General features: G+C 37.0%; 2 protein-coding genes across 8 annotated transcripts in view; one reads left to right on the forward strand and one right to left on the reverse strand.

The window, feature by feature from the left end:
- The window catches only part of LOC121726312 (paired box protein Pax-6), a 41,133-nt gene extending 27,314 nt beyond the window's left edge, over positions 1 to 13,819 (forward strand). For 2 of the 3 annotated variants that reach the window (XM_042113620.1, XM_042113622.1), the window contains 5 exons: positions 3,120 to 3,272; positions 4,412 to 4,494; positions 9,594 to 9,769; positions 10,951 to 11,108; positions 13,089 to 13,819. In XM_042113620.1, coding sequence (XP_041969554.1) covers positions 3,120 to 3,272; positions 4,412 to 4,494; positions 9,594 to 9,769; positions 10,951 to 11,108; positions 13,089 to 13,177 — 659 coding nt within the window. In that variant the 3' untranslated portion in view covers positions 13,178 to 13,819. Of the gene's footprint in view, positions 1 to 3,119; positions 3,273 to 4,411; positions 4,495 to 9,593; positions 9,770 to 10,935; positions 11,109 to 13,088 lie in introns of all 3 variants that reach the window. The other variant, XM_042113621.1, reaches the window with a different exon arrangement.
- Positions 3,204 to 26,631, reverse strand: LOC121726311 (transmembrane 7 superfamily member 3-like). Of its 5 annotated transcripts, none has more exons than XM_042113616.1 (10): positions 26,294 to 26,497; positions 25,863 to 26,192; positions 24,591 to 24,850; positions 23,713 to 23,884; positions 23,361 to 23,528; positions 22,662 to 22,814; positions 22,033 to 22,290; positions 21,027 to 21,180; positions 16,769 to 16,871; positions 3,204 to 3,217 (listed from the first exon to the last, which is right to left on the reverse strand). In XM_042113616.1, exons 1-9 carry the CDS (start codon positions 26,346 to 26,348, stop codon positions 16,787 to 16,789), a joined length of 1,635 nt encoding a protein of 544 aa, XP_041969550.1. In that variant the 5' UTR covers positions 26,349 to 26,497; the 3' UTR covers positions 3,204 to 3,217; positions 16,769 to 16,786. The 5 variants fall into 5 exon arrangements, with proteins under 5 accessions (XP_041969550.1, XP_041969551.1, XP_041969549.1 ...); XM_042113617.1 differs by lacking the exon at positions 3,204 to 3,217 and adding an exon at positions 12,220 to 12,238; XM_042113615.1 differs by lacking the exon at positions 3,204 to 3,217 and adding an exon at positions 16,016 to 16,425.
- Between the last annotated feature and the right edge of the window lie 294 nt (positions 26,632 to 26,925).

Here is a 26,925-nt window from a genome sequence, read left to right on the forward strand (position 1 = left end):
CTAACAGAGAATAACAAGCATTTTCTTTCCTAACCTCGCAAATGCTCAAGTATTTCTCCGCGCAAGGCCCACCCCACACATTACGACATCAATTGACACACTTGAACTCACAATAATAAAAACTAAGGCTTATCTACCCTCGGTAATTTAGATGGGCCTGTCGGGGATACTCAGTTGATTACAAACAACCAATTCATAAGGTCCCTCGGCCCTTCGTAAGGCCTATTAATGCGGGGCCCGTCAGGGGCCACATAAAAATGGACGACGTCTTTATTAGAGCGGCCGGAAAAGTGGTAGCGTCATTAATTTTACATTACATTTTTTACCGACAGTCGTTACAGGGAAATTCTGATATTCGGGTATGAATGTTTAAGAAGTATTTAGATATTGTGTTTATTCATGAATATTTTGACGGGTTTTGGGGAAAATTCTAAGTAGATATCGTAGAAACTGGATTTGCATAGTCAATACTTAGTTGTCACAGCCCACAAGGCACCAATATAATGATTCTACAACCTCCTAGAACGTCCAAAAATTCGGTACATACCTTTAAAATTATGTGTAGCTACTTTATTTATTTCATTTCGAAATAATGATTTCGAATTTATTTAAAAAAGTAAAAAAATATATTATAATGTCCCCGACTACAACTTTTCGTAGAGCGTCTACGAGTTTCGTAGCACGCTTCTTAAACGAACTAAATAATAAATAAGAAGTTATAAACAGTTACTTTATTACAGTTTTATTTATTTTTTCTTAAAAACTACACGTGTCTAGAAACCAATACGCAATAGATACAATAAGGAGCAGGAAGTGCGTCCATTCGCTAAAATAGAGGCGGCCCGCACAACCCAACAAAAAGGTACAAGTCATAAGCGTAGCGGTTTTACTTATAACTTGTAACTTTTAGAAATACTACTGACTCCTTAATTAAATAGCCATAAACACTATGTTTGTGTAAAAAATATATGATCAAAGTTATTTTACACAAATCATTTTTTACAATCATATTAATGTAACTCTAGGCTTGCTACACATCTATGAAATATTATATTGGTTAATGAATCATACATTGGTTAATTGATTTATATTACTAGTTGCAAATCAGTAGTTATAACCATACATTAGGGCACGGGCACACCGGTCGCGCGGCGTGCGGTGCGGTGCGGCGGCCGCGCGGTGAGTGACAGTATCGATCTCACATAATCGCGCCCCCCCGCGTCCGCCCCGATAACTCCAATTCCGCTTTATCTCCGCGAGCCCCGACTTTCTTCGGTCCCCTTTGTGCTTGTTTTCTCCAATTTTTTCACCGCCCCCACTTTTATTTCGTTCCTTTTCTTATTTTCCTACTACTATTATTTTCTCTTATGTATTTTTCGTGTTTCGCTCCGCCCGGGCGGCCCGCCCGGCGCTCGGGGAAGTTTCTCCTTCGATCATTTGTAGGTCGTCATTGGTGGAATTGTGGTTAAGTGCCGCCGACTCTCGGATCGTTTTTTTAATGAATACCTCCTTTATGTTCGCTCCGCGAGGATAAATAATGAAAAAGCGGATTGCGAAGGAAAAAATATTCATCTCTATACTTGTCTTCGTAACGAGGAATGGAATAAAAGGAGCGAAGTCCCGAGTCGTCTGATGAGCCAGTTTATCAAGCTTAAGGGTCCCCGAGATATGCTTAGAAACTTTAAAGTTATGTGTCTAAGTTTGGATCCTTATTTATCTTGAGCGGAGGTAATGTAATTTCTTGTGGATAAACGTCACCAACTTTACTGACAAGTGTTTTGACTTTACATACTAAACGTCAGAAGTTGTTCAAAATTGTTCAGAAATGCTCGCTACTAAGTATGATTTAATATTTTTCAAACTTTCTTAGCTGTCGAGCTACATTTACGCTACTAGTTTTGAAAACGACACGTTTATTTAACGTTGTGCATCACATTAGAAGATGACGCAGACGCGATCTCATTAGGAGCAATAAGGGCGCGTACACACAGAGCGATCAATCAAAATTGTCAACCGATTGGAAAGTCCGCGGGTGTCGCATCAATCATGTACAACTCTTTATGTCGAAAAATATTCTGAATTATGTTAAGAGTTCACAATTCACACATGCCAAAATACATAATACTTTATTTAACACATTTTGGGATAAAAGTTTACCCACTTTGTGTAAAATTCAAGAAAAGAAATGACAGTTCACAAGATTGAAATCGAACATGTTTGCAAGTTTTTATGCCTCTGTCTGATCTGGCGCTTTTAGGTTAGCCATAGATGTTGGAAGACATAAATTGTTTCCATTAGGAAAATTAGCTCCCGCCCACATTAAAACGGCGTATCATCAGAAAAATGTGACAGATTGTGTAACAGCCGGCCATTGGGAGGCAGCTACCCGTGGGCTATTACCCGCCCGGGCATCGAATCCTGCACCGACCACTTCAACCATAAAGCAAATTAATCAATTAGTTGAGGGCATGTCGACAACATTACGAGTAACGTTTAATTTTGATATCACCCCTTATTTAGGGGACTAAACCGATCTAGCTTGAACCCTCGAGCCGAATCGCACATACGGTAGCACAGCTCACGATGACTGGTTACAGTAAATTTTTGTCTGTAATTCTTGGGGCCCAATTGTGTAATTCTGCTGATGCATTTGGTGGATTGTCGTCAACAACGTCGAGTGGCGCTGATGGCTCATGATGGAGAGCCTCGTTCCCCTTCACTACATCTGATAATACGTCCGACGTTTAAACATTGTTAGTAAATTTAGACAAATGACCCCCAACATCACAGAATTTTGACTCAGAAGCTAGTTTATTAAAAGTCGAATGCAAAGTCTGTTTCTTATGTCATTGGTCGAATGACATCAGTTTGCAGTACCTTTATAATTTTGGTTTAAGACCACCTTTTAGCGTTTAGATACTTTTCTTTGTATTATACAATATTCATACTAATATTATATGCTAGTAGGTACTTTCAATAATATTTCTTCGGTGTAATACTGACGTGATACGGTTTAATGCGTCTTTAAAAACTTTTCCCTTCCGAAAATATCATTAGTTTTTGCAGTATTGTAACAGTGTCATTATCATCATTATTTCTAACGATCATCTTTGTTGCAGTGGATCCCCTGCAGTCGGAGGCGGGTTCTGACGGCAACAGCGAGCACGCATCATCGGGTGACGAGGACTCCCAGATGAGGCTGCGACTGAAGAGGAAACTACAACGAAATAGAACCTCCTTCACCAACGACCAAATAGATAGTCTTGAAAAAGGTGAGGATTACAATAGAAACTACTAAGGTTAAGAAACGTAGTTTAGTGTCTTGTGGCATGGCTTTAAAACATTTTCAAATTCGTTGTTTTCGCAAGTCTTTAAATTCTGAGTGCATTTAAAGACTTGGGAGAGTAATGACTTAAAATCATCGACCTTTTATTAAAGCGCAGGTTTAATTTACTTTAAATATAACATAATATTAGTACAATAACATTTAAAGTTCGGAGTAATATTTTGATAAGTAGGTTGAAGAGATATAAAGAGGCTCTTAACCGATTTTATGACTTCTTAGTTCTTCCACGGGGTTGAGCAAACCTTGTATGGAAGCAACGTACTATAAACACGCGATTAGCAACAACCTATGCAACAGCCCAGTATTTAGTTAAAACAAGCTCAAAATACGTATATGTGAAATGGTACAACATTTCATATCGTAATTGGCGGTGGCAGTAACTAAGCGTTCCCTGGAGTCCCTATAAACCAATTCCGTGTCCCTCTCATCTTATTTATTGTTTGCAATAACAACAGTTATTAGTAAATAAATAAATATTGTCCCTCATGTTTGCCCAGCTCTCGGCCCGTGGCACGGCACAATTATTGATATTCGTGTTAATCTCACTTTTTGTTTGTTTGTTCTGCTGTTCAGGGCCTCTATTGGCTCTGTTATTGATGTAAGAAATATCATTAATAATATCGTAAATAGGAATGTGTCTGTTTACTCTTTGTGATAAGATCGCTGCGCGATGTACTGATTAAGATGGGATTGGATCCCAAGAAAGTATAGCATAGATTTTACCAAAAAATACGCGGTCTCCGCACGATAAACAATAGTTAAGAAGCCCATGAACATCAGTAAAGTTCGCCTATTGAGCTGACCAACATTTTTGAAACAACTAGCTATGTAGCACTTTTTTCCTACCGTTTCAAATTCAATCACGTAATCACTGAGGTCAAATCTTAAAATATGCGAGCCTAAAATGAGAAAACTTGTAACAGACATATTATCTTGCAAATATAATATTATATTTAAACTTAGGTTAACTCTAACAAAAAGGCATTTTAAAAACACCATAAAATCAATCTAGTGTCATTTTAAACAGTTTCTGAATACTTGATCTAGGTTTCCCTTTGTCCACAGAGTTCGAGCGCACGCATTACCCCGACGTGTTCGCGCGGGAGCGGCTGGCCGAAAAGATTGGATTGCCTGAGGCACGTATCCAGGTAAAATGAACACCAGTTATACACCGGTGAGGTGGCTGTTACACTAACATGGCATTACTAACCACATAGGTAGATTACTAAACTGTCTGTGTTATACACATATTTTTTTTTGTAAAATTTTTGCTATAACCTCTACATAGAATTTTTCTTCGTCTATTTCTCAGCGAAGAAAAATTATATACTTAGGTAGTTAGCTACTCAGGGTCAAGAACCCTTCAAATCCATAAGAATTCAAGATTTTTGTGCGAACTTAGTTGTTTCTTTTTAATAAGAATACGCAAACTATTACTTTATACCTACTAATTCCATTTTAAAACTATATTATATGAATGCATTATTATTAATGTCTCCATCCTATAGAATGCCTTTGCTGTTAACCTCAACACTTGCTCTCTTTTGTGTATCGATGATAATATAGTTCCCAACAATTGAGTGCCTCACAAAAAGCACGTTGGCTTATTCGGTATAAAATAATGAAAATCATGGCAGGCATTATTAAGAGGACGGCGGATGCGTTTATAAGGGCGTGTTTACACTGGCTGTTTACATAGGCGCGGGCCGCATGTAGATGCGTCTTTAGCAAACAGACTAAAAAAACAAGGGCTATTATATACCCCCAGCGAGCCACGTCGATTCCCAAACATACGTATATAATACAGCTTCAACAAATATGTTGGAGCAATATGTTAATCATGTTTTGTTTGGCACTGTTTGCTCTCGTATATTAACGTTTTATTAAATTCTCGCAATTAAAAGCGGACATTATCATTAAAAACTGTACCATAAGCTGACCATTTTAAATTTATACTAACTATTTATTAAGCCATTCTTATCATAAGAAACCACAAAAATAATTCTTATACTTATTTGAAGAATATTTGATCATTTTAAAATACAAGAATCAAGACGGAGAACCGTGAAACGGAACGCTAAAACTAAAATAAATAATGCGTAATATCCCATTTTCACTTAGCCAGTGCCATTTAGCGTTGGCAACATTTTAAAATATCATTTATCACTCGGAGGAAACTTGGCATGTTTTATAAACGGCTTAATGTGATTTTGAACGCAACCTTTTAAGTGTTTTAGCATTCACCATCATTTAATCGAATTAGTTTTCGAGTACGCCATATTGGTTTGATGACGTTCTATTCTACGACAACTTTTTAAGTGCTTGTCATTTTCAACATTGAAAATAGTTATTTTGAAAAACATTTATTGTAAAGAAAATGAAATTATACGAAAAAACATGTTTAAATTAGTTCTCAGGTAAATAGTAGGTGAACCTTAACAACATATTTTTAAATCAACATTAAAGGCTACAGTTTCTAAACCGTTCCATAGGCTCTCCTCGTCCGAACAAAAAAGCTATTACCATAATGAAGAGACCCATTTGCGATATGGGTGAGGTCTTTATCATACTTTTTTCTTTTTTGTTGGAAAAAAGGCATCGACATTGTTCAGGCGACAGCGCGGCTCGAGCTAAGCTCTTAACCCCTCGACGCCTAGCTAACATTCGTGAAAGCTTCTCTACGGTCAACAAGTAGGTACGGTACATAGATACATGATTTTTAACTGACTACGACAAAGCCAAAAGGAAGGGTTTTGATTTTAGCAGTACTAAGCATATTATTATGTCTGTATGTGATCCGATTTTAACAATTAATGAGGTATCAAGGAATTTGTAACAAAGCCTGCAACTCAAGTGACATAGGCTGCATTTTCGTTAAGAGAATAACCCTGAAATAATAAAAGTTCATTATGTGCGTACTTTCTTACGTATTTGTAGATAATTTTGATACCTAATTAGAAACAAATTCCATCTTAAATGTGAAGAGATTAAGTTGACTTTTGTACAGAATGCGAGTGGATCTGCCGATTTACCGCGTGTTGCCGCGGGCAGAGCCTCCGCCTATGTATAATACTATAGTAGCCATTTCATAATGGTTATGGGGATAAAATACGAGTTAAAACAAAAACATTATTTACTGGAATACAAAAAAGAATTAACAAAAGTAGAAAAAATTGAAGTTGAACGAATCACTCAGAATTTACATAACAACGAGCCTCCTTGGTAATGTTAATCTAACAATAGTTAATTTTTTTGATATCTACGTCAAGGTTAATTCTAAAGAATTCGTATTTTATCCTTACTATTCTAAAAAAGTTAGCTTTATACTGTAAATATTAGACATAGCCCATAGGCGAAGTCTTTACCTAGCCACATATAAATATAACATTATTTAAAAGGTTTTTAAATTAAATGCATAATAAACATTGGTGAATACAAAACATTTTCTACTCTCCTATCACTGTTTGTCTTCAAAAACTAGTTTCATAGATAATCTCCCAAATTTTATCCATTACTAGTATGAAATCATGGCCACCTCAGCAGGGGTCGGGTATCGATCCCGCGGCCCATGGCAAGGGGGGAGGTTCCTGTAGGCGCGGGGAGGGGGTGTTTTGAAAAATTGGCACCCACTGTACTAAGCCTCTCCCATGACATATCAATTTCATCTCTAATGCGTACCACAAAGAGTTGAATTTGCAATAACCCGTGGGTCTACGAAATTCTTTATGATCGAGTATTTCAGTAGGTGTTTATTTTCTTATACGATTGTTTGTGGCAGGATTATGTGTGTAATTCAAAGGACCTAAATACATTTATTTGTGTGGTAAATTAGTTGTTATACTTTATACCAGTCTTTTATCACTATTCACTATCATAGTGTAAAATTCCACGTATACCTATTCAAAATATTTCAACTTTTAATAAACCAAATCGCACAAATACTAGTCTAATTCCATTAGTATTTTTTTAAGTAAAAATTGCGTAACTTGTTAGCACAATAACTCAAATTGTTGGGCAAAGCGCGGTATTCGGGGGGTAGACGGACGTCGGACAATTTATAAAAGGCCGCCTGTCATCACTGTCACGCTGTCTATGGGCAGAGGAAAAACGAGAAACGTCATAATATTTTACTGTTACGCAGGGGCTGTTCACAATGATATTTTACTCGTAAATAATATAAGGGTGGGTTGCACCAGAGGCGTGGTTATAGTTACAGCTATGGGCAAAGTTATGGTTATAGTTAAGGCTAACTTTAACCTTAACTTTGACCACAGAATGTGACAGATGACAGCTGGTCCGACAAGGCTTTAAATGAACATGGGCGGGGGCGCTGCTGTACTGTCAAAAATGGCGTTTTTGTATGATGACAGCGTTAGTTCCTTTTTTCGCCACGTTCATTTAAAGCCTTGTTGAGCTCAAGGTTATCGTTAAATATGGCGTCCATTATTGACTTTAACCAAAGATTTTTGCATTGTAGTTAAAGTTAAAGTTATAGTTAAAGTAAGTTGGTGCAACTCACCCTAAATAATGGTTTTGGCGCGTTTGGGAACCACACATCACACATGTTTAATTTATTTCATAACTAGACGACGCCCGCAACTCTTGTTGCGCCAAAATTTATCGTGCGGGATGTAGGTACGGTACATTTTTCCGGAATCAAAAGTATCCTATGTCCTTTCCCGAGAATCAAAGTATCTTCAAATTTCAGCAAAATCGGTTCAGAGGTTTGGGCGTGAAGAGATAACAGACAGACATACAAACTTTCGCATTTATAATATTAGTACGGATTGGTCTATAAAAATTCAATAGGCGAACATAGTTATAATATTTGCCAAAATATGCTACTAAGTAAATGAAGCAGGTTAAAATCGAGCTTTAGGCCCAATTTCACCAACGTCTGTTCGTGTTAACAGCTTGTTAAAATGTCATGCCTTCTCTTTCATTTATTTGAAAAACGAAAGAGGTAACATGATACTAATTCGAGCATTAACTTTAACAGTCGTTGGTGAAATTGGGTCTTAGAAAGGTTATATTTTTGTACCCAACTCATCAAGTTGTTATATTTTATTCTGGATTTCCAAAAAAATATTGTTCTATCCATAATTTAAATGTTTTTCCGCAACAATATTTTCCTAAACCTTATGGACGCGGCCTTGTAAGACCCTTTTCTCTTTTTGCGAGGGTTCGTATAAAATATTATCGGCAACATTTTGGTGATTTCTTAGGAGGCTAGAGCAATAATATTATGACATATTACGTTCTATATTCTCTTTTTATGTGTTCCTACTAAAAGTAATTTATATAGTTGGTGGTAGGATCTAAAAATACAGAAGCGTAACGATTTTACACAATGGGTTTCTAAAAAGTAACATTAAATGTAGGTAGACTAGGTACTATCAGAGAAGTTGATTCCTATGCAGATGGAGTACCTACGTGGTTTGGTCGCGTTACGTCAAACCCAGCCGACAGATCACGATTAACATTGATTTGATATGATCCGACCAAATGACGTTGGTCTGTCAACTGCCTAGGATTCTATTTACTCGATGGTACGTCTAATAAAAACAATCAGCTTAGAATTTTATTTATATACCGAAGTCTCAAACTCAAGTGAAAAGAAAGAAATAGAATAAAATAACCCTTTCTCGTGCGTTTGTCATGTAATATTTAGCCTTTAGGTTTAGACATTGGGTTTTTAGGTTTTAAGACATTAATTATTCTCATAAGAATTTACATAAATTCACTTACATGAGAAAGACAATAACGTAAAGAGATACAAACAATGTAGCAAACCTTTAGGATATTTTTGATTTAGTATCAGTTTAAACGATATTAGTAAAGTGTTTGAATGAAAATTCGAGTCAACAGCGAGCGCGGGAAAGCGTGCGCCATATTGCCGCCATTGTTGCCGGAAGTGACGTCACGTGAACGCTCCTTCCGGTCCAGCGTTCCGTTTCACGCCGTTCAATGTCAAATCTAAACTCGAAATACGCTATCAATTATTATTGAATCTCTCAGTGTTCTAAATTCTTAAAACTTTTCAATTTTGTCAACATTATGAATATTTGGTTTTAATCTAAATATCGAATAGTTAAATTATAATATTATAATATTAGCTATGATATTAGGTATCCATCGAGCTTGCGAGTTACGACGCCTTGCTTTTAAATTAATAATCTATTGCTTTAAACTAAAAATCCTTTTTTCTTACTATCTTCCTCTTTTTTAAATTATTTTTTTTCTACAGGTGTGGTTCTCAAACCGTCGCGCGAAGTGGCGGCGAGAGGAGAAGTTGCGGAGTCAGCGACGCGACGCCCCCGCGTCTCCCCCCGCGCCGCCCGCGCGGTTGCCCCTCAACGGCGGATTCAACTCCATGTACAGCCCCATACCGCAGCCCATAGCCACCATGAGTGATACGTATAGGTGAGTAATGGAATGTTTAAAAATGTAAGGGAAATGTTTGAGAAGCAGTCCTTAGGAGACGCCAAAAACAATACGAAAAATGTTGGATTATCTGTAAAAAAATATAACAATATAGTATCAATCTGTTTAACATAGTTAACGACACTTCACTTGCCGCACCGCGTTTAATTTTGCCTTTAAGATACTTTACATCAAGGAATCTAGTGTAGTAGAAAGTGTCACTAATTTTAATCACTAGCATCTCTTATAAATGCGCTTAAAAAGTTTTTCTTTTCTACAAGTTTTCGACATTGTTAAACAGTAAAGACCGATTCACATGCAAATTCTGGAGACTTACAACGCCATCTCTAAATGGCGGACGGCACTAAATTAATCGCGCGAGAAATCGAGCGGCAAAGATCGCTTCCCGCCACTGCACCGAGACGCGGCGAAGGTCGCCTTTCCACCCGGATTGATTTTTAATAGTGAACCTGCGGGCTTTAGCTTTTGTCGCAAATTAACTTAGCGAGACGAAGTTTCCTCTTTAGTTCGCTCTACGGAATAAATTTGACAAATCTTTTCGTAGCGAATAAAATTTCATTACACTTTCCAGTTTCCTTCGAAGTTGTGAAGTGATTTTATTGAAAGTGTGATTTATTTTGTTGCTTTGTTTATTTACGTTGAGATAGCCCAATGTTTATATTGACTATTTGGAGTAATATACTATTTGGAGCTCTTACTTTTTCCAAATATATTAAGTACTTAAATATATTTACTCTCACTTTTCACTTACCATTTGTATCTAAGTTTAATTTTTCGTTTGTACTATCAGAGAAATTAATTCAAAGGCAAATGGCGTTGTGTCAAACCCAGCCGACAGATCACGAGTAACATTGAATTGACGTAACCCGACCAAATGACAAAGGTACGCCATCTGCCTATGTATAAATTTCTTCGATGGTACTTGAATAACTTCTACTGTATCAATTCAATTCATGCTAGATTTATTAGCTTTTAAGTGACAAAGCAAGATACAAGTATAATATTATTCTGTTGATCTCATGTTTATCTATCTATTAACCATTTGACAAAATATATGATTCTTGTGAACTGGTCTTTGTGTTGTGTCAAGACATGCATGCAGTCAGTATTAAGCATTCGACTAATATGTCGTCCGATATTGACAGTCCCCTTTCCGACAGTTCGATGTCGGGCGGTCTGTCGTCGTCGTGCCTGCAGCAGCGTGACGGCGGCTACCCATACATGTTCGGTGATGTCCTCGGCGGTGGAGGCTACTCGCGCGCGCCGGCGGCACACCAGCAGCACGGATACTCGCAGCCGCAGGCAGCTGGTAGCACTGGTGAGTTCCATATTCATACTACAAGTTAGCATTAAGCTGATGATGCCGTGGATAATAAAAAAGTAAGGTACTATTATAATGACTGATATCATGTGGTTTGATTCTGGAGTTGAGTAATATCGGATACAGCTGCTCTAATAAATATGTCAAAGATTAAATTATAAATAAATTATTTTGTTAAAGTATTTTTTAAACAATGAAATAGCTAATACAATAGTAAGAATACATTTCAATACAAAACAATACAAATAAAACAAAGAAATAGTGCAGAAAAATGTCGAGTGCAAAAACATTACAAAATCGGCGAAATCAAGCTTTGGAAAATATTTACCAACTTCGTAATAAAATGTAAAAAACGCTGAGTCAAGAGCAAGGGGCGTCTGGCTCACAAGACCGCGACATGGCGCGGGCGGGGAGCGAAAAATAAAAGGAAAAAGTGAAAAAAATAGGCGCTCCAACCTCGATTGGATTTGCCGTTGTCTGTTCCTTACAAATGGTTTTTAAATTGATTTTGAATATCGAATTCTTTTGTTAACAAATACAATCGAAAGCTGAAATTACGTTCCGTTGCACGCAACGTTGTAAACAAACAAAACTGCCGTAAGGTGGTCGCCATTGTTTTACAAAGCGTAACTTTTCCATTTGATATTATATATCAAGCGGCGGACATTTTTAGCCGTAGGTGGCGGAAAGCGGTATGAATTATTGTTGTTTGGGACGTTCCATTGTTCGCCGGCAGAATTTCAGCTGTAGTCGCGAACAAAAGAGTTTTTCACAATTCAAAATGCACGCTCTCGTTTCATTTACTCTTTTACGTTTTCGACTGGTGCATTTCCAGCTTCGTGTGGTATTAAACAATGTTTGTTCCTCGTTTTTTGGCGTGTCTTTTTAGATTAGAATATTAAAGTTTGATACTAATTTTTACATTATGTTCTCTACCAGGAACTTAAAAACACATTCAAACTACTGCCTTTCTACCTAATAATGAAACGGTCGTTATTGTCAGCCATATCTTTACACGCAGCTCCTATTTAGTGACAGTTTAGCTGTTGAACGGTGATAATATCGAGTGGCACCCTTGTGCATGTTATCGGCGACTGGCAGGCGCCGCGCCGTGTGTGCCGCCATTACTGTAAAATTACATAGTTTATAGCCTGCGAACAGACGAAGCGTTGCTAAACGCTATTTAATAGAATGTACATACATTTTATCTAGTAAGAGACATACGTCCCTCGTACTTTATTGTGAATAATACCACCAACTTACTTCAATGATTTAAACCGTATAGGGTAGGTAGTTCTAATAAGGAATATTTAAGCACGTACAATCTTATTAGATTACATTTAAAACTTGTCTTAATTATAACTGTTATAGATTTTACACAAGTCAGTCATAATTTCTCATATTATCTAAACATGCAATGACAAGCTGTACAATGTTACACTTAGGCATACGGATTCCGCAGTAGAATCGCATAATCTAATGCGAAACCTATTAACTTGATGTATCTGAGGCATACGTCTAATAGGATTCCGAGTGCATTCCGGTAATACTCAATATCTGGGGCGGGATCCCCGTCGCAAAGCCACGCATTATCAATGGATATTAATTAATGGATGATTATTAAGATTAGGGATTATCCTAATCGATTATAAGTGAAAATCACTTATACTAGGGATGTGTAAATCTACATGAGGATATTATCCTAAAATTTTAAGTTTTCTTTAGTCTGTTTAAGTAGAATAATACCTACTCAGGTGGATAAGTTCTAACATGCTTATTGGAAAGAATAAGTTTTTTTCTGATAAGCAATATTCTTATAAAATCAGCAACTACTATTATGAGAACTAAATGTCAAAGAACTATTATACAAAACTGAAAACTCCAACAACATTCTTATATTGAAAACTCAAGTAACTACCTACCCTTATCTTACACCGAAATGCCTGACAGCTATTTTAAACCTCCTTTTATTCGTAGGTGTGATATCGGCGGGCGTGAGCGTGCCGGTGCAAATTCCGTCGCAGGGGCCGGACCTCGCGTCCAACTACTGGGGGCGGCTTCAGTGATCGCAGCTGTTCGGGTTCCCGCACCGCCTGCTGCTGCCCGAGAACCCGACCCTGGAGCCGCCATCTAGCGACGCCCCGCACAACTACGACATGAGCGCTCTCAACATGACCGCGGGCCAGGACGTGCTAGCGGGAGACATGGAGAACTCCGTCTCGTAAACGTGCTAATGATACATAACTGAAGATGTTCAAAAGTATTCGTAAGCGATCGTACGCGACACCGCGTGCGATCTTTAGTGAGCTAGACTAATGTACATAGCGCCATCTATCGTCAACTAAGTAAACTTTCGTAGCGAGCGTTCCCTTACGTTTCTACGGAGAATTAAATGTAAATTGTTTGTGCCAACGTTTGTAATAATTGAGTGTTAAGCGCCCTACGAGCACAACCCTTTTATTTCTTTGATGTATGCAGTGGGGGTGCAAAATATTAATGCTATAGAGAAAAACGTGGCAATAAGCTTCGTTACAGCAATTTGTTTTTCACCCCTAGGCCCCTAGCGCAAATAAAAATTGTCATACGAACTAAACGTCATGTTTATATAATTTATTGTATGATACTATACTAATAGATGTCGTAATTTGTTGGTCATATCTCCCAATAGAACTCTCGAAACGAATTAATTTATATTATTTATTCATCGATTGTAAAATATTACTGTGATTATAGTTGTACATAGTTTTATAATAGTTGTCTCATTTTCAATACAACGTAAGAAAATCCTTTTTATTTTTATAAATCGAAATCTAAATACGTATGAATCAATGATTTCTAATATTATGTACTTTTGTTTACTAATCTCTCTAACGCAGCACAATTTCTTGTACGGAAACCATGTAAATTATATTTATTTAAGTCATGTTAAGAAACGCAATACGAAAGTGACATAAACAGTGTAATTGTATAGTTATTAAGTGTAAAATAAATTATTACTTACTTATAAGTGCATATAGATTGAGAAGAATTAAAGTGAAATTTATTAATAAATAATGCATTAACCATAATTTGTTTAATTTCAAAACCTTCATTTGGGTTCACAATAGATTTCTGCTTAGTCTTGATTCTTGAACCGATATAGAGATACTACCTGTATCTCTCGGTTCAAGAACTTGAACCCCATTCTTATATTTTAAAGGCTGTCTTATCTTTCACGCTTCACTGCACCGAACATAGATGGCGTTGTTCTATTAAACGACAAAAAGATGAAAGGTAATTTGGTAATGGTGTTTTCCACAAGGAAATTATGCCGTCAACTTTATTTGGGCGGTGTGTATTAATTTTGCGTGTTGGCGCTTTATAATCCGAGGGGAGACAGATGCATGTCCCCTCATGTACCCTGCTGGGGGTCGAACAATGGGATGGGATTAATCGTGTTGCATTGGAGCTAAACTTTATCGGACGACGTGTCACATTCAGCCTGCTTCGAGAGTAAGTCTCCCAGAAAATGTCTATGTAAATTCCGTGTAAGAACGTATTTTTATGGGGAGAACGCTTAGTACTATTTTCAAAGCGAAAACAATTTTAACAGCATCAGTAATAGTAATAGATGATTGATGATGTATAGAGCTATGTATGTATACTATCAGAGAAATTGATTCCTAGGCAGATGGGAGACCTACGTAGTTTGGTCGCGTTACGTCAAACCCAGCCGACAGATCACAATTAACATTGAATTGACATGATCCGACCAAATGACGTCGGTCTGTCAATTGTCTAAGAATCAATTTCCTCAATGGTACATAACTATTTAGTCTAAAATTAAGGCATAAAAACATCTCTGCTTATTTTTAAAACTATTAATATTCTCAACCTACACGGAAAGTAAGCCCAAACTTAACTATAGTATAAAAATCCTGACGTCCACTTAATAATACAGTAAATAAAAATATTGAACAGCACACAAACATACAACTCTAAGAACCCTCGTGCACAAAAGAATACCATAGTACGCAAATATTTTAGCCCTCACTAGAGTAAACAGTTGAACAGATTATTAGCGCTTATAATTGGTTTAGACTGTCAGTCCCCTGTAGTCCCCTGCCTCCGTCCCCTGGTCTGCACTGATCATACGGGAGGAGACAACTGCCCTTGATTTGAATGCGCTAATCTAATGACATGTGTGGGTTTTGTCAATGTATCTCCTGAATGGATATAAATTAATTAGAGGGCTGAATGAATATAAAAGTATTATTTTAAACAAATGACCAACAAGCTGACATCGGAGGATGTATACTTTGTCCAAAAAAAAAAATGAATTAGAAAAAGAAATTGATGTATATTTCATTTCAGATATTTCATTTTAAAAGCTACCACCATCGATCTCGATTAAAGGCAATCATAGACAATATTATGTATGTAGACGGGCTACCGGCTACACGTTCGAAATCGCTTGTTATTCCATCATAGGCCAACGTGGACAAACCGCATTAGACCTTTAAAAATGAACTATTCTTTATTTATGATTTGATGCTATTATTAGATATTAATAGAGCAGGGTAATAAAATGTTCTAACTTTTATTATAATAGCAGTTGGTGAAACCAACGCCTTCGAAAAGTTAAGAGCAATGTCCCCTTATTAAATCGTGGTAAGTAAAGAAAATGCAAATAACAACATTGATATTTTGATAATAATTTATTTCGATACAAACGTGCATTTTCACACATGACCGAGACTAACACATACATATAATAATAGTAAGTATTAATAATAATAATTAATTGATTAATAACCCTAACATCGTAGACGTTATTTAAACAGTAGTAATTTATAATCGTGATTATACAATAACAGTCTTATTATTAATAACTTGTACTTGTATTAATTTAGTTATTAATAATAACAGTCTTATTATTAATAACTAAATTAATATCGTGTAAAGTATGCTTAAACACATCAGTCCTTCGTCCACATTTTCGTCCAAGGCCAAATAAAACTTATCTGCGCCGCTGAGAACGTACACCTAACAGCTTACGCGACTGATTTTAAAATTATAATGTACACTATAAGCTTGCGTTTCCTTATCAGCTGTGGCTTAGGGTCAATTCAGACCGTAACGCGACGCGTAGATCCATTTCTAATAAAGTATGGATTTGACAGATTTCAATTGAGTGAGACGTCGTGAAAAGCTGTCAAATCTAAACAAATTTAGAAATGCAAGGACGTATCGCGTTGCTGTCTGAATTAATCTTATTTCTTAGCCGACTCACTAAGGTCAATTGGTCTCAGTGACGAAGATTCGACCATAGTATCTATAAATAAAAGAAATACCTATATATTCACCGAGCTACTTAAAATTTGGCATTTAAAAATTGAATATTATCACAAAACCCAATTTAGGTACCGTACTTAAAAAGCATAATATTAATAGGTAAGTACCTAATTAGGCACTTTTAACAAGGCACAGCCATTTTATTTTTTCCAACTGTCAAGAGGGGTATTGTTTATTTTCAGGATAATGTTATTATTTTTTTGAGAAATAGGACCTTAGCTAGCGAAGGCCGTATTAAAAATGCGTTCCTAGTTCTAATAGGAACAATATTTGTATCATTGAACACAAACAATAAATAACCATCGTTAAAGTTAATGTAATACCTTAATTCAGTACAATATCTAATTTTCCGTCGACAATAGTGGTGCTGTTTCGGAGCTTTGTGATGTCGATGGCACAGCGTAGGCATTCTCGTACTGATAGTGCCTGAAAACCAAAAAAAATTATTTTATTTATTTACAGTTTTCAACGCGCATCGACCGTTGGAGCTTAAAAAATATTCAGCTACTTAATTATTTTTACATTGATGTCACTTTGTTTTAATCGGACTCGAATATTTTACTATTGCCAACCAATTGCCAACACGTTTAATTTTCTATTTTCTAAGGACCGGGCGTGGCGGGGGGGTGTGAGCATACCTATTACGAAAAGATGGTCGGTCTGGTATATTGAAACTAAAAATCATGAAAATTTACTTTTATTAATCTGACTGAAAATATATAACACGTTTTTAAGTCGTATTATCACTTAGTTTTGTTAGGTACACCTTGTATTATAAGTATCCTTAGAAAAGAGGCTAGAGACGTCTCAAATTAAACATAAAATTATATTAACCCCTTAACCGCCGAGCTTAAAATCAATTGTCGTGCCTCTAGCGCCGGCACCATAAATCGAAAAATTTATACCTACAACAAATACTGATGTAAAATACTTATCTTTTTCGATGTCGATAATTTAGTTCTTAGTATAAACTGATATCTAGTATTTGAATCCATAATGTTGTAAGTAAATATACAACACTGGCAAAAACATTAGATAAAAACAGCTTGAATAGTGAAGTGACATAATTCCCGGTATTTGTTATTACATTTCAAATAATATTGATTTCATAGTTTTCACGGATTAAATAATTGAGTTGTTTAAATATATAACCTACTACAAAAACAGATTTTCAATAGTAGATCGATACCCATCCCCTTCACACGTATACGATTTCATCTAAATGTCGTAGCAGACAGATAGATAGGAAAGCGTTACTTTGTAATTTATTGTAATTTTGTTTCTAATTTAAGTATCCACTACAACCACATTTATCGATAGCATCATCATAAGCACAACACTAGTGGAAAATTCTAGAAGGCGGCACTCGTTTATGATGTCAGAAGCGGTAGTCTTTTTCCGACCGTGGCGCAAGGGTGTGCTGACAACATTCGTTTCTAAACATGCAGGCTAGGGATGGGAATCGTCAATTCAATCACTGACATATTTATACTATATTTATTATAAATTAAGTAAAACAAATACGTTTATTTGTTCAGTAACCAAATTGCTTTATCTATACTAATATTATAATTCTGCAGAGTTTGTTTGTTTGTTTGTTTGAACGCGCTAATCTCAGGAAGTACTGGTCCGATTTGAAAAATTATTTTACTGTTGGGTAACCCATTTATCGAGGAAGGCTATAATAGGCCATATTTTATTACGCTAAGACTAATAGGAGCGAAGAAATAGAGGAAAATGTGGAAAAAACGGGGGAAAATATATGAAAGTGCTTATTTGAACGCGCTAATCTCAGAAACTACTGGTCCGATTTGAAAAATTCATTCAGTGTTAGATAGCCCATTGATCGAGAAAGGCTATATTTTATCACGCTAAGACTAATAGGAACGAAGTAATAGAGGAAAATGTGAAAAAAACGGGGGAAATTATATGAAATGGCTTATTTGAACGCGCTTATCTCAGGAACTACTGATCCGATTTGAAAAATTCTTTCAGTTTTAGATAGGCCATTTATCGAAAAAGGCTATAGGTCATATTTTAGTACGCTAAAACTAATAGGAGCGAAGAAATAGAGGAAAATGTGGAAAAAAACGGGGGAAATTATATGAAAGGGCTTATTTGAACGCGCAAATCTCAGGAACTAATGGTCCGATTTAAAAAATTCTTTCAATGTTAGATAGCCCATTTATTGAGGAACGCTATAGGCTATAATTTATCACGCTAAGACTAAAAGGAGCGAAGAAATAGAGGAAAATGTGGAAAAAACGGGGGGAAATTATTATCTTAAGAACTACTGGAGCAATTTTTATGTTAATTGGCAAACATGAAGAATAGACCACATGAAGGGACATTGGCTATTTTTGGCGGAAAAATGTACGGTTGCGTGAAATTCCTAAATTACGCAAGCGAAGCCGCGCGGAACATCTTTATATAATAAAATCGTAGGAAAGTCAATTCTGTACATTGAATATTTTTGTACAATAAAATAAATAATAATACTTGGGATGTGATCTACTATGCTAACGCGGACGAAGTCACGGGCAACAGCTAGTTTGTTTTATAATAAACTAGTTAGTATAAACAGAAATGTTTTAATTTATGTGGATTGTCCCGTCCCTACTGTCGGATTTTTCTGACTCGGGCGTTGGACATCAATACACTTTTCTAAGAATATTTTCTGTAATTTATTTAACTTTAGACATTATTTTTAGGTCTTCTAATTAAGAAACTAAAGTGTAATCAATTGTAAATTACTTCATTAACTATTTACCAAGTATAAACATTATTTTAATATAATACAGTGCTATCAAACAAAAAAGGGAGATTAACCGAGTAGTGGTACTGGTCGTAAATATCCGACCTTGGCGAAAGGGGCACGAAAATATTTGTCGGATTATTCCGACCTTGGCGGTTAAAGGGTTAATGAAGCAATTATAACATAATTTAAACAACGAAAACTTAGATATTGAAGTCATTTGTTAAGTAATTACTCGTATCAAAGTAATAAATGGATTATTACCACCGATTTCTATTATTGTCAAATGATGATTTAATGTTATGATTAATATTATGATGATAGAACATAATTTAATAATTATTATAGGTGTACCAGAATCTGATGGCAAAAAGTGAGAAAATAAATGGACTCTAGCAATACCGGGGTAATAGGAATAAAACATTTTGATCCCTTTTTTCCTTTAGCAAATTATAAACAGTTTGTATACGTCACGCATCAGCTTAAGAGGATACACCAGGGGCGAGAGAAATTGAAAATAGGTATTTGAAAATGTATTGCTGTCTCACCAATCTCAAGTCTCCCACCGCAGAGCGCGATAGAGACAACAAGAACAGAAAATCTTCGATTCGTTGTCCGCTGATTCCTTCTCCAAAACTTAACCGATTTAAGTACTTTTTTCAAGCAAGGCTTGAGCTGTGTTCCTATGTTTTATTTTTTTTTTTATATTTCAGCCAGTTTTGTTTTCTGGGTGTTTGAACACAGAGGAAAATCTGGCAATTTTTTTGGGTTTTTGGACGTTCTTATCTTTTTTAATAATAAAATTATGAAAAAAAGGAAAACATAGGGACATGCTAATAGTGGCCATAGATATTTAGGAAAAAAAATCATAACTCTACCGGCATTATCCAGGGAGGAAACAGGGGACAACGTTTGTATGGAAAAACGGCGGTGTGGAATCCTCTTAATGGCTGCTAGTGTGGTTACACAAATAATAATACGTTTAAGTACTATAGATTTTAAGTTTTTCACTGACAAATAGACAAAAAGTTATCAAAGAAGAGCGAGAGTGAGATTGAACATTTTATATAACGTCAATATGGTCATTGGACAACCTTTATAAGGCAATATGCTCAGGGTGAGTTCCGAAATTCAACCCAGAATACTGGCCAGCGTCGATATCGATGCTGTATTTTAGTGTCATGCCAGTTGCCACAGGTAGCACAAAGGTGATGTACTTACATACTTACTTATACAGAGTAATGACATCGCTTAACCCAGGGGTTCCCAATCTTTTTCAGCCTGCGGCGCACTAGCAAGTCAATATTTTGCCATGGCGCCCTACTTTACCTAGCTTTTACAAAAATATACATAAATAAACACCTTTAATGATTATAGTTAGGTTAACCAAGTAAATAATAATAAACAATTATTTATTCATCTGCCTGCTTTGTATAATTCATATTTTAATTTTATTTTATGTTTATGGTTATGGATATATAGTGATGGAAGATCGACTCACGGCGCCCCTCAGGCGCCGCGGCGCACAGTTTGGGAACCCCTGGCTTAACCCATCAATCCCCCAACGGCAGCTGGCTGCCGCATAACAATTGAAAATCTATTGTGTCTGCGTTACCCTCGCTGGAGGTTATAATATTTAAAATGACATTCCAACAAAGTCATATACGTTAATGCACTGGTCAAATACGTCAATATTTCGGAACGAATCAACAGTATGACGTTACTTTTCGGAACTTAAAATACATTAAAACTTTACCTCTCTACCCCAACTCTAATGCCAGTATTGATACAAACAAAGGAGTCACTTAAAATATTTAAACACCAACCTCCTAGCAAGGACGTCAGCACTCCCGTACATAGACGGTGCTGGGCGGACACTCCTGGGCGGGGGCGGGAAGGGCGGGCGGCCGCGATTGTGAAGCCGCTGCAACAGGAAACCCGTCACCGCTACAGCCGCCCACACCACAACGAGGGACGCGTCTGTATAACGAGGGTACTCGGTGAGGCAAGGTATTATAAGCGTTAACGTAAAGAGAACACTAGGGCCGGTAAAAATAGTCAGTACTCAAGATGCATCTCGGTCTCAAGACGCGGTTCGGCTCTATGATTGGTCCAAATTTTGACAGCCAACCAATCACAGGGCCTGAATCGTGTCTTGAGACCGAGATGCACCTTGAGTACTGACTATTTATACCGGCCTAGGAGTAAATAAATAAATAAATAAATACATAGATGAGATAGACAGATGGCGAACCAAAGACCTCTTATGTCAATGTGGCGAACCTTTGTTTGGTCGCAATAATTTATGTCAACTGTCAAGCCCATCCGTCAGATGACAACTGATATTGAATTGACATAATCCCACCAATTGACGTAACGTCAACTGCCTATGAATAAATTTATTTGATGGTACCATAGACATAATATAAAGTATATATTATGTCTATGGATGGTACTATACTATACCATTGAAACAGTAGTCAAAGCAATGACTGTTGGAGATAACTTTATATTAATCGTAATTCGTAACATTATCGAATGAAAATTATTGTTTATTGCGCGCAATTTTAATAATGGTTTTCAAAAATGGAAGAAGGCGCAGCGTTCGATTTTAAGGTCTCCTTGGTGGGGCTAGGAGTGTGCGGGGCGAGTGCGTGAGAGGGGGGACACGCTTATAATGGGGGAAATTTTAAGGCTAGGTTTTAACACTACCATGGCTCACTACATAAGCGTGCGGGTGACTTTCTAAATGGCCTAGAATGTTTGCGAGCAATACAATACTTTAGCCTTAAGTCACTGCAATTAAAGAAAACTAACATATTAAAAACTTACCACTCCATTCAAATGGTGGCGATATCACAGCCTTGTTGAAGTTTGGCACGACCGCTCGTCTCACCGTATTGACGAGGATGTACTTCAAATTGGACCCTATGTAGTGGTCGATAGGGTATATAAACGCGTACGCGCCGAGTATCGCGCAGCAGGCTATGTTGGTGTGGTAGGTTGTTGATATGCTGAGCAGCGACGTCATTAGCATCACGAATATGAATATCGTCCAGAAACTGAGATCCGTGAGGACGGCTATACCACCTTAAAAATACATTCAATGTAGAGAACATAGAATAACAAATTAAAAATAATTATAAGTACAAAGAACAATAAAATACTTATGATGGATGCAGATTAGATATAAAACAGTGAAGATTAAGAGTTAAGACACCACATCGGAAATGTTAAATCTATGGTCAAGGTCCTGTAGACTTTTTGGACCTATGTGGCGACTTCCAACTGCTCATATTTGGTGGCCGATATATGCATGTATTGGTTTTTCGAGAATGTAACATGCAGAAGGTAACAACTAACAAGGCACTTCGTTCCAACCAAACTCTACGGAAAAAGGTGCCAAGTTCATTTCTATTGTTGTATTGTGTAAACAGTAATGGGTAAAAACACTCACTGACCTGGTAAACTATAATACAATATTGACGCAAACAAGAAGCCAAGATTGAGTGTGGGTAGAAACACCGAGAACACCGGTATACCGTAGAACCACCAGAAACACAGCCAAATCGCGCCGAAGCACAAACCTGATATTATCGACGCGCCCAGTAGAGCTGCAATAAATGCTCATGTCAGTTGGAACTTGGAGGATGGTTACAAACACTACAAACAAAAGTGTTTGCATCTCTCGGGTCCAACCATAAAGTACGTCACACAATTTAGAATTTTTTTGACCCCCTCCCCCGGCCCCCCTCTCTCCCATTGCCACATTGTGATAATTGAAATTTCGCTATTCAATTTATTAAAATGTGAGGTCACAAGGACCTCTCCTCACTCCTTGTCACACCATGTCACACTTCGTCCACTCCCTCCCCTCCTCTTTAGGTGTGACAATACTTTATGAATGGTCCCTTATTTTCATACTCTGTGGTATTGTAAATCATGGCATACATATCAGCGGCTCTAGACAAGTAGTAAGTGATTATCGTAAACGCTAACGCTAACGCTACAAAATGTATGTGATTTGACATAAGTCATCGCTTCGCTAGCAAATACCAATGTCAAATCCCATACATTTTGTAGCATTAGCGTCAGCGTTTACGATAATCGCTTGCCACTTGGCTAGCCCCGCAGAAGATAATCTGATTGAACATACTAACCTGGTCTATTCACATCAGCGATGATGGATATCAGTACAAACGTGATGAACACACCACTGAAGAGGCCAACCAGGAACATCTCAGTCTTGAAGAACCTGTGGCCCAGGTAGCACATGAACAGCCCGATGAATATCAACGATGTGCAGACCATATTCGAGAATACGTCATCTGAAAAGAATTAAGGGATTAGAACAAAAATTATTTTAATACTTTCTAACTTCTTCTAACCTTCCAGTAATTAAAACTTAACCTTACATTTGGACGTACACAGGGAAAAGAAACAAAAAAGAGATATAAATTATTGTAAGGTATTTTTTAAAGCATAATATAATAAGAATATGAACTACTCTACCTAAATTAGTACAGCTACGATAATCAAGAGGATCACAGGCGTATGAAGACGTAGGAACGTACACAGCGTAGGCATCTGGATAGTCATTACTGAATGCAACAGCCACATAAATGGACCCAGTGCCCGGATAGGCACTGAGCATGCGGCGCATGTGGAGACCATTTGCTGGGACCTAGATTAAAAAATATATATTTTTTAATTTTTGGGGTTGACATTTGAATCACGCATTATAGGTAGAGGGGGGGGAATGGTGGCATTTTATAGGGGTTAGTTACCCCTTTCAAATGACACCTGATTTGTGTCTAGGAAATGCATAGTTTTTTTTTAAATACGTGTTTGAAGTTACGTATGACGGAACGTTATTTTTTGTTAACGTGTCTTTAATATTATGTTTTCACTATAGTTACGTTTTGTTTTACGCGTAATTTGTTGTAAAATATATTTAAGTGTCATAATAATAGAACAGTATACAATAATTCTTAGGTAATTAATTATAGCAATGTATCACTCCGTGCTGGCCCAATACGACTTGGTTAGGTTAGGTTAGATGGCTAAGCGGGAGCTTCGCTGCGCTACGCTCCCGTCTTAGTCATCGTGGTTATTTTTTTTGTGAACCACCCAGAAATAGGCATTCAAATGCAACCCCAATTTTTGTTCTGCTCAAGCCACTTGAAACCCATTGAGGGGCAAAAAGTAGGAGGTGGTGCAAGGCCCAAGGTCCGAAAACACATTGTCAATGACGATTGTGATAAGAATGGTTCTGATATATAAATATCCATGTATAAAACTTTACTACCTGTCATTTCTAGGGAGTAACCTAAAAAGTAGGTCTTGAAATAATAAAATGTTTGTTTTTAATAATTTCCTCTAAAACTTACATATTCTCCATAGTCAGCTATACCATCCATTGTCATCATTTGTTTGATTCCTTCAAAATATGTCTCTGTGCTGAAATCTCGTTCAGACAAGAAAAGTTTGTAAAATACTACTGTTGTTTTGTCAATTGTTGTACAACTAACATCTTTTGGGTTCTTCGCTAAAGCAGCAGACACAAGAACATAATCCTTATTGAATGATGTACGCATAAATGGGGATATTGGTATTGGAAATTCCATATTGCATCCTCCTGGTATTGGGTCTAAATAAGAAATAAAAGATTTTAAGAAAAAAAAATTAATAAAAATTATTATTTTTAGGTGTACAAGTCTCTTAATCTACTATTGTAGTAGCATTGATACTGTACTGCCCTAAAAAAATAAAATTATTCAACCAATTTAATACCTAGTATAACAGTTATTAAAATTGCTAAAACAACATGTTATAACTATTTATTAACTGCCTTTAAGCTGTAAGGTACAAACTCTGCCAGCAAAACAAGTGTGGCGGTACCCACAATTCACCTAACATTCCTGCACGCTATCGAAGTTTTCTGAGCTCGTCGGTATATATACGACAGCTGAGATGTATCACGTGGGCTTCGGCCTGACCGAGCATAACACCTCGCTCGGTCGAAAGATCTTCTTCCTTTGTGGCCACCACACGCTTATCCCACATTGGTGACCCTCAACAAACATGCCTCCTTTATCATCATCACTCCCCGCCCCTCCGCACCGCGCCAGCCAGCATCGCCTCATCGGGTACATCGTCTACTAGCCGCAATGTACCGCGGCCTGGGCGACTCCGCATCGGCATCATCGGGCTTTCTCACTACACCGACCGGTCAACAAGCAGAGCACATCTCTCCGGGTCAGCACGTAGCATTGGCCTCGCATGGCAGCTACCCGACTCACTGGATCCCGTGCAGCAGCTTACCGTTCCGACTCACTGGGACTCACACTGGAACTCACTGGCATTGGCGACTTCAAGATTCGACCTCCGGTCTTCGGGGGGGAGTGATGTGGCGGTACCCACAATTCACCTAACATTCCTGCATCACGCTATCGAAGTTTTCTGAGCTCGTCGGTATATAAACGACAGCTGAGATGTATCACGTGGGCTTCGGCCTGACCGAGCATAACACCTTGCTCGGTCGGAAGATCTTCCTTTGGCCGCCACACTCATATTCCCACACAAGTCTCTGGTAAAAGTGTTAAAGTTATAATTTTACCTAGGTTGTGCTAATTTATGTAAAAGGTATATAATATACATACCAGTAGCTTGATATCCATGTACAGAAACATACACTTTCAGATCAATAGCATTCGGATTGTAAACAAAAAATGTATCCATCTTTGCTGCGACTTTGCCGTAAAGACCAACATTGGTGCCAGTTATATATGAGCCCTTGATCATTGTATTATTATATAATGTAACATTATAAAAACGACTGTGTACTTGAAATATTATAAATGTAATATTCTTATTAACACCCTCAAAATTAACTTCTAAAGTAGAAGTGCCGTTGAGATAGTAATATCGGCCACATAGTTCTTTGTTACCCGGAGTTGTAGTTTTATTTAGCGGTAATGTTACGCTTAAATCTGAAACAATATCTATTTTTATTTACGAGACAATTAGTAAGTGTTAATTTAAATTTGACTGAGCCGATAAGTCAAGATTATTTTGGTAGTACCATACTTACTCAAAGTATTTATGGATTGCAGAACCGAACAAAGGAAAATTATGTACTTGAGCATTGTAAACACTTTTTCTTCCTATTTACCACTCTTTTCACATAAGTTTGTTTATTTTTTTGCATTGAATAACCCACTGCCTGCACTTTCTGGCACACAAATCACAATCAGCTGTTCATGTTGACAGTTTGCATTTAGATATTTGCATTCTGTATCTACCTACTCGGTCGTCGTACTGCTTGGTGCGACTGTGGTGGAAACACTATTTTTACTATCTTACAATAAAAAGTACACTGAACTAAATAAGTGGTAAATACGGGTAAATAAGACTGATAAAATAATATAAGTCAAATAATTTTCGCGAAGCAAATTGCAAGGTGACATTTGACAATAGACATTAGACATTGACATTTTGCATGTCATTGTCATCATTGCAACATGCAATTGTCAAAATAATGCATGAATGCGGGTGATTACTGATTGCATCATTGGGTGATTCTCGAATGCCGATTGGTTCTTTCTTTGTTGTTTAAAAATAAATGAATGAAAAAGAAAATCAGTACGCAAAAATTAAAGTGAAAAGGAGCGATACATTCTCCACGCGTGCAAAAGAGACAACAATATTTTCTAATCGTGGAAT

The sequence above is a fragment of the Aricia agestis genome, chromosome 4 (genome assembly GCF_905147365.1).
Source record: "Aricia agestis chromosome 4, ilAriAges1.1, whole genome shotgun sequence".
NCBI lineage: Eukaryota > Metazoa > Arthropoda > Insecta > Lepidoptera > Lycaenidae > Aricia > Aricia agestis.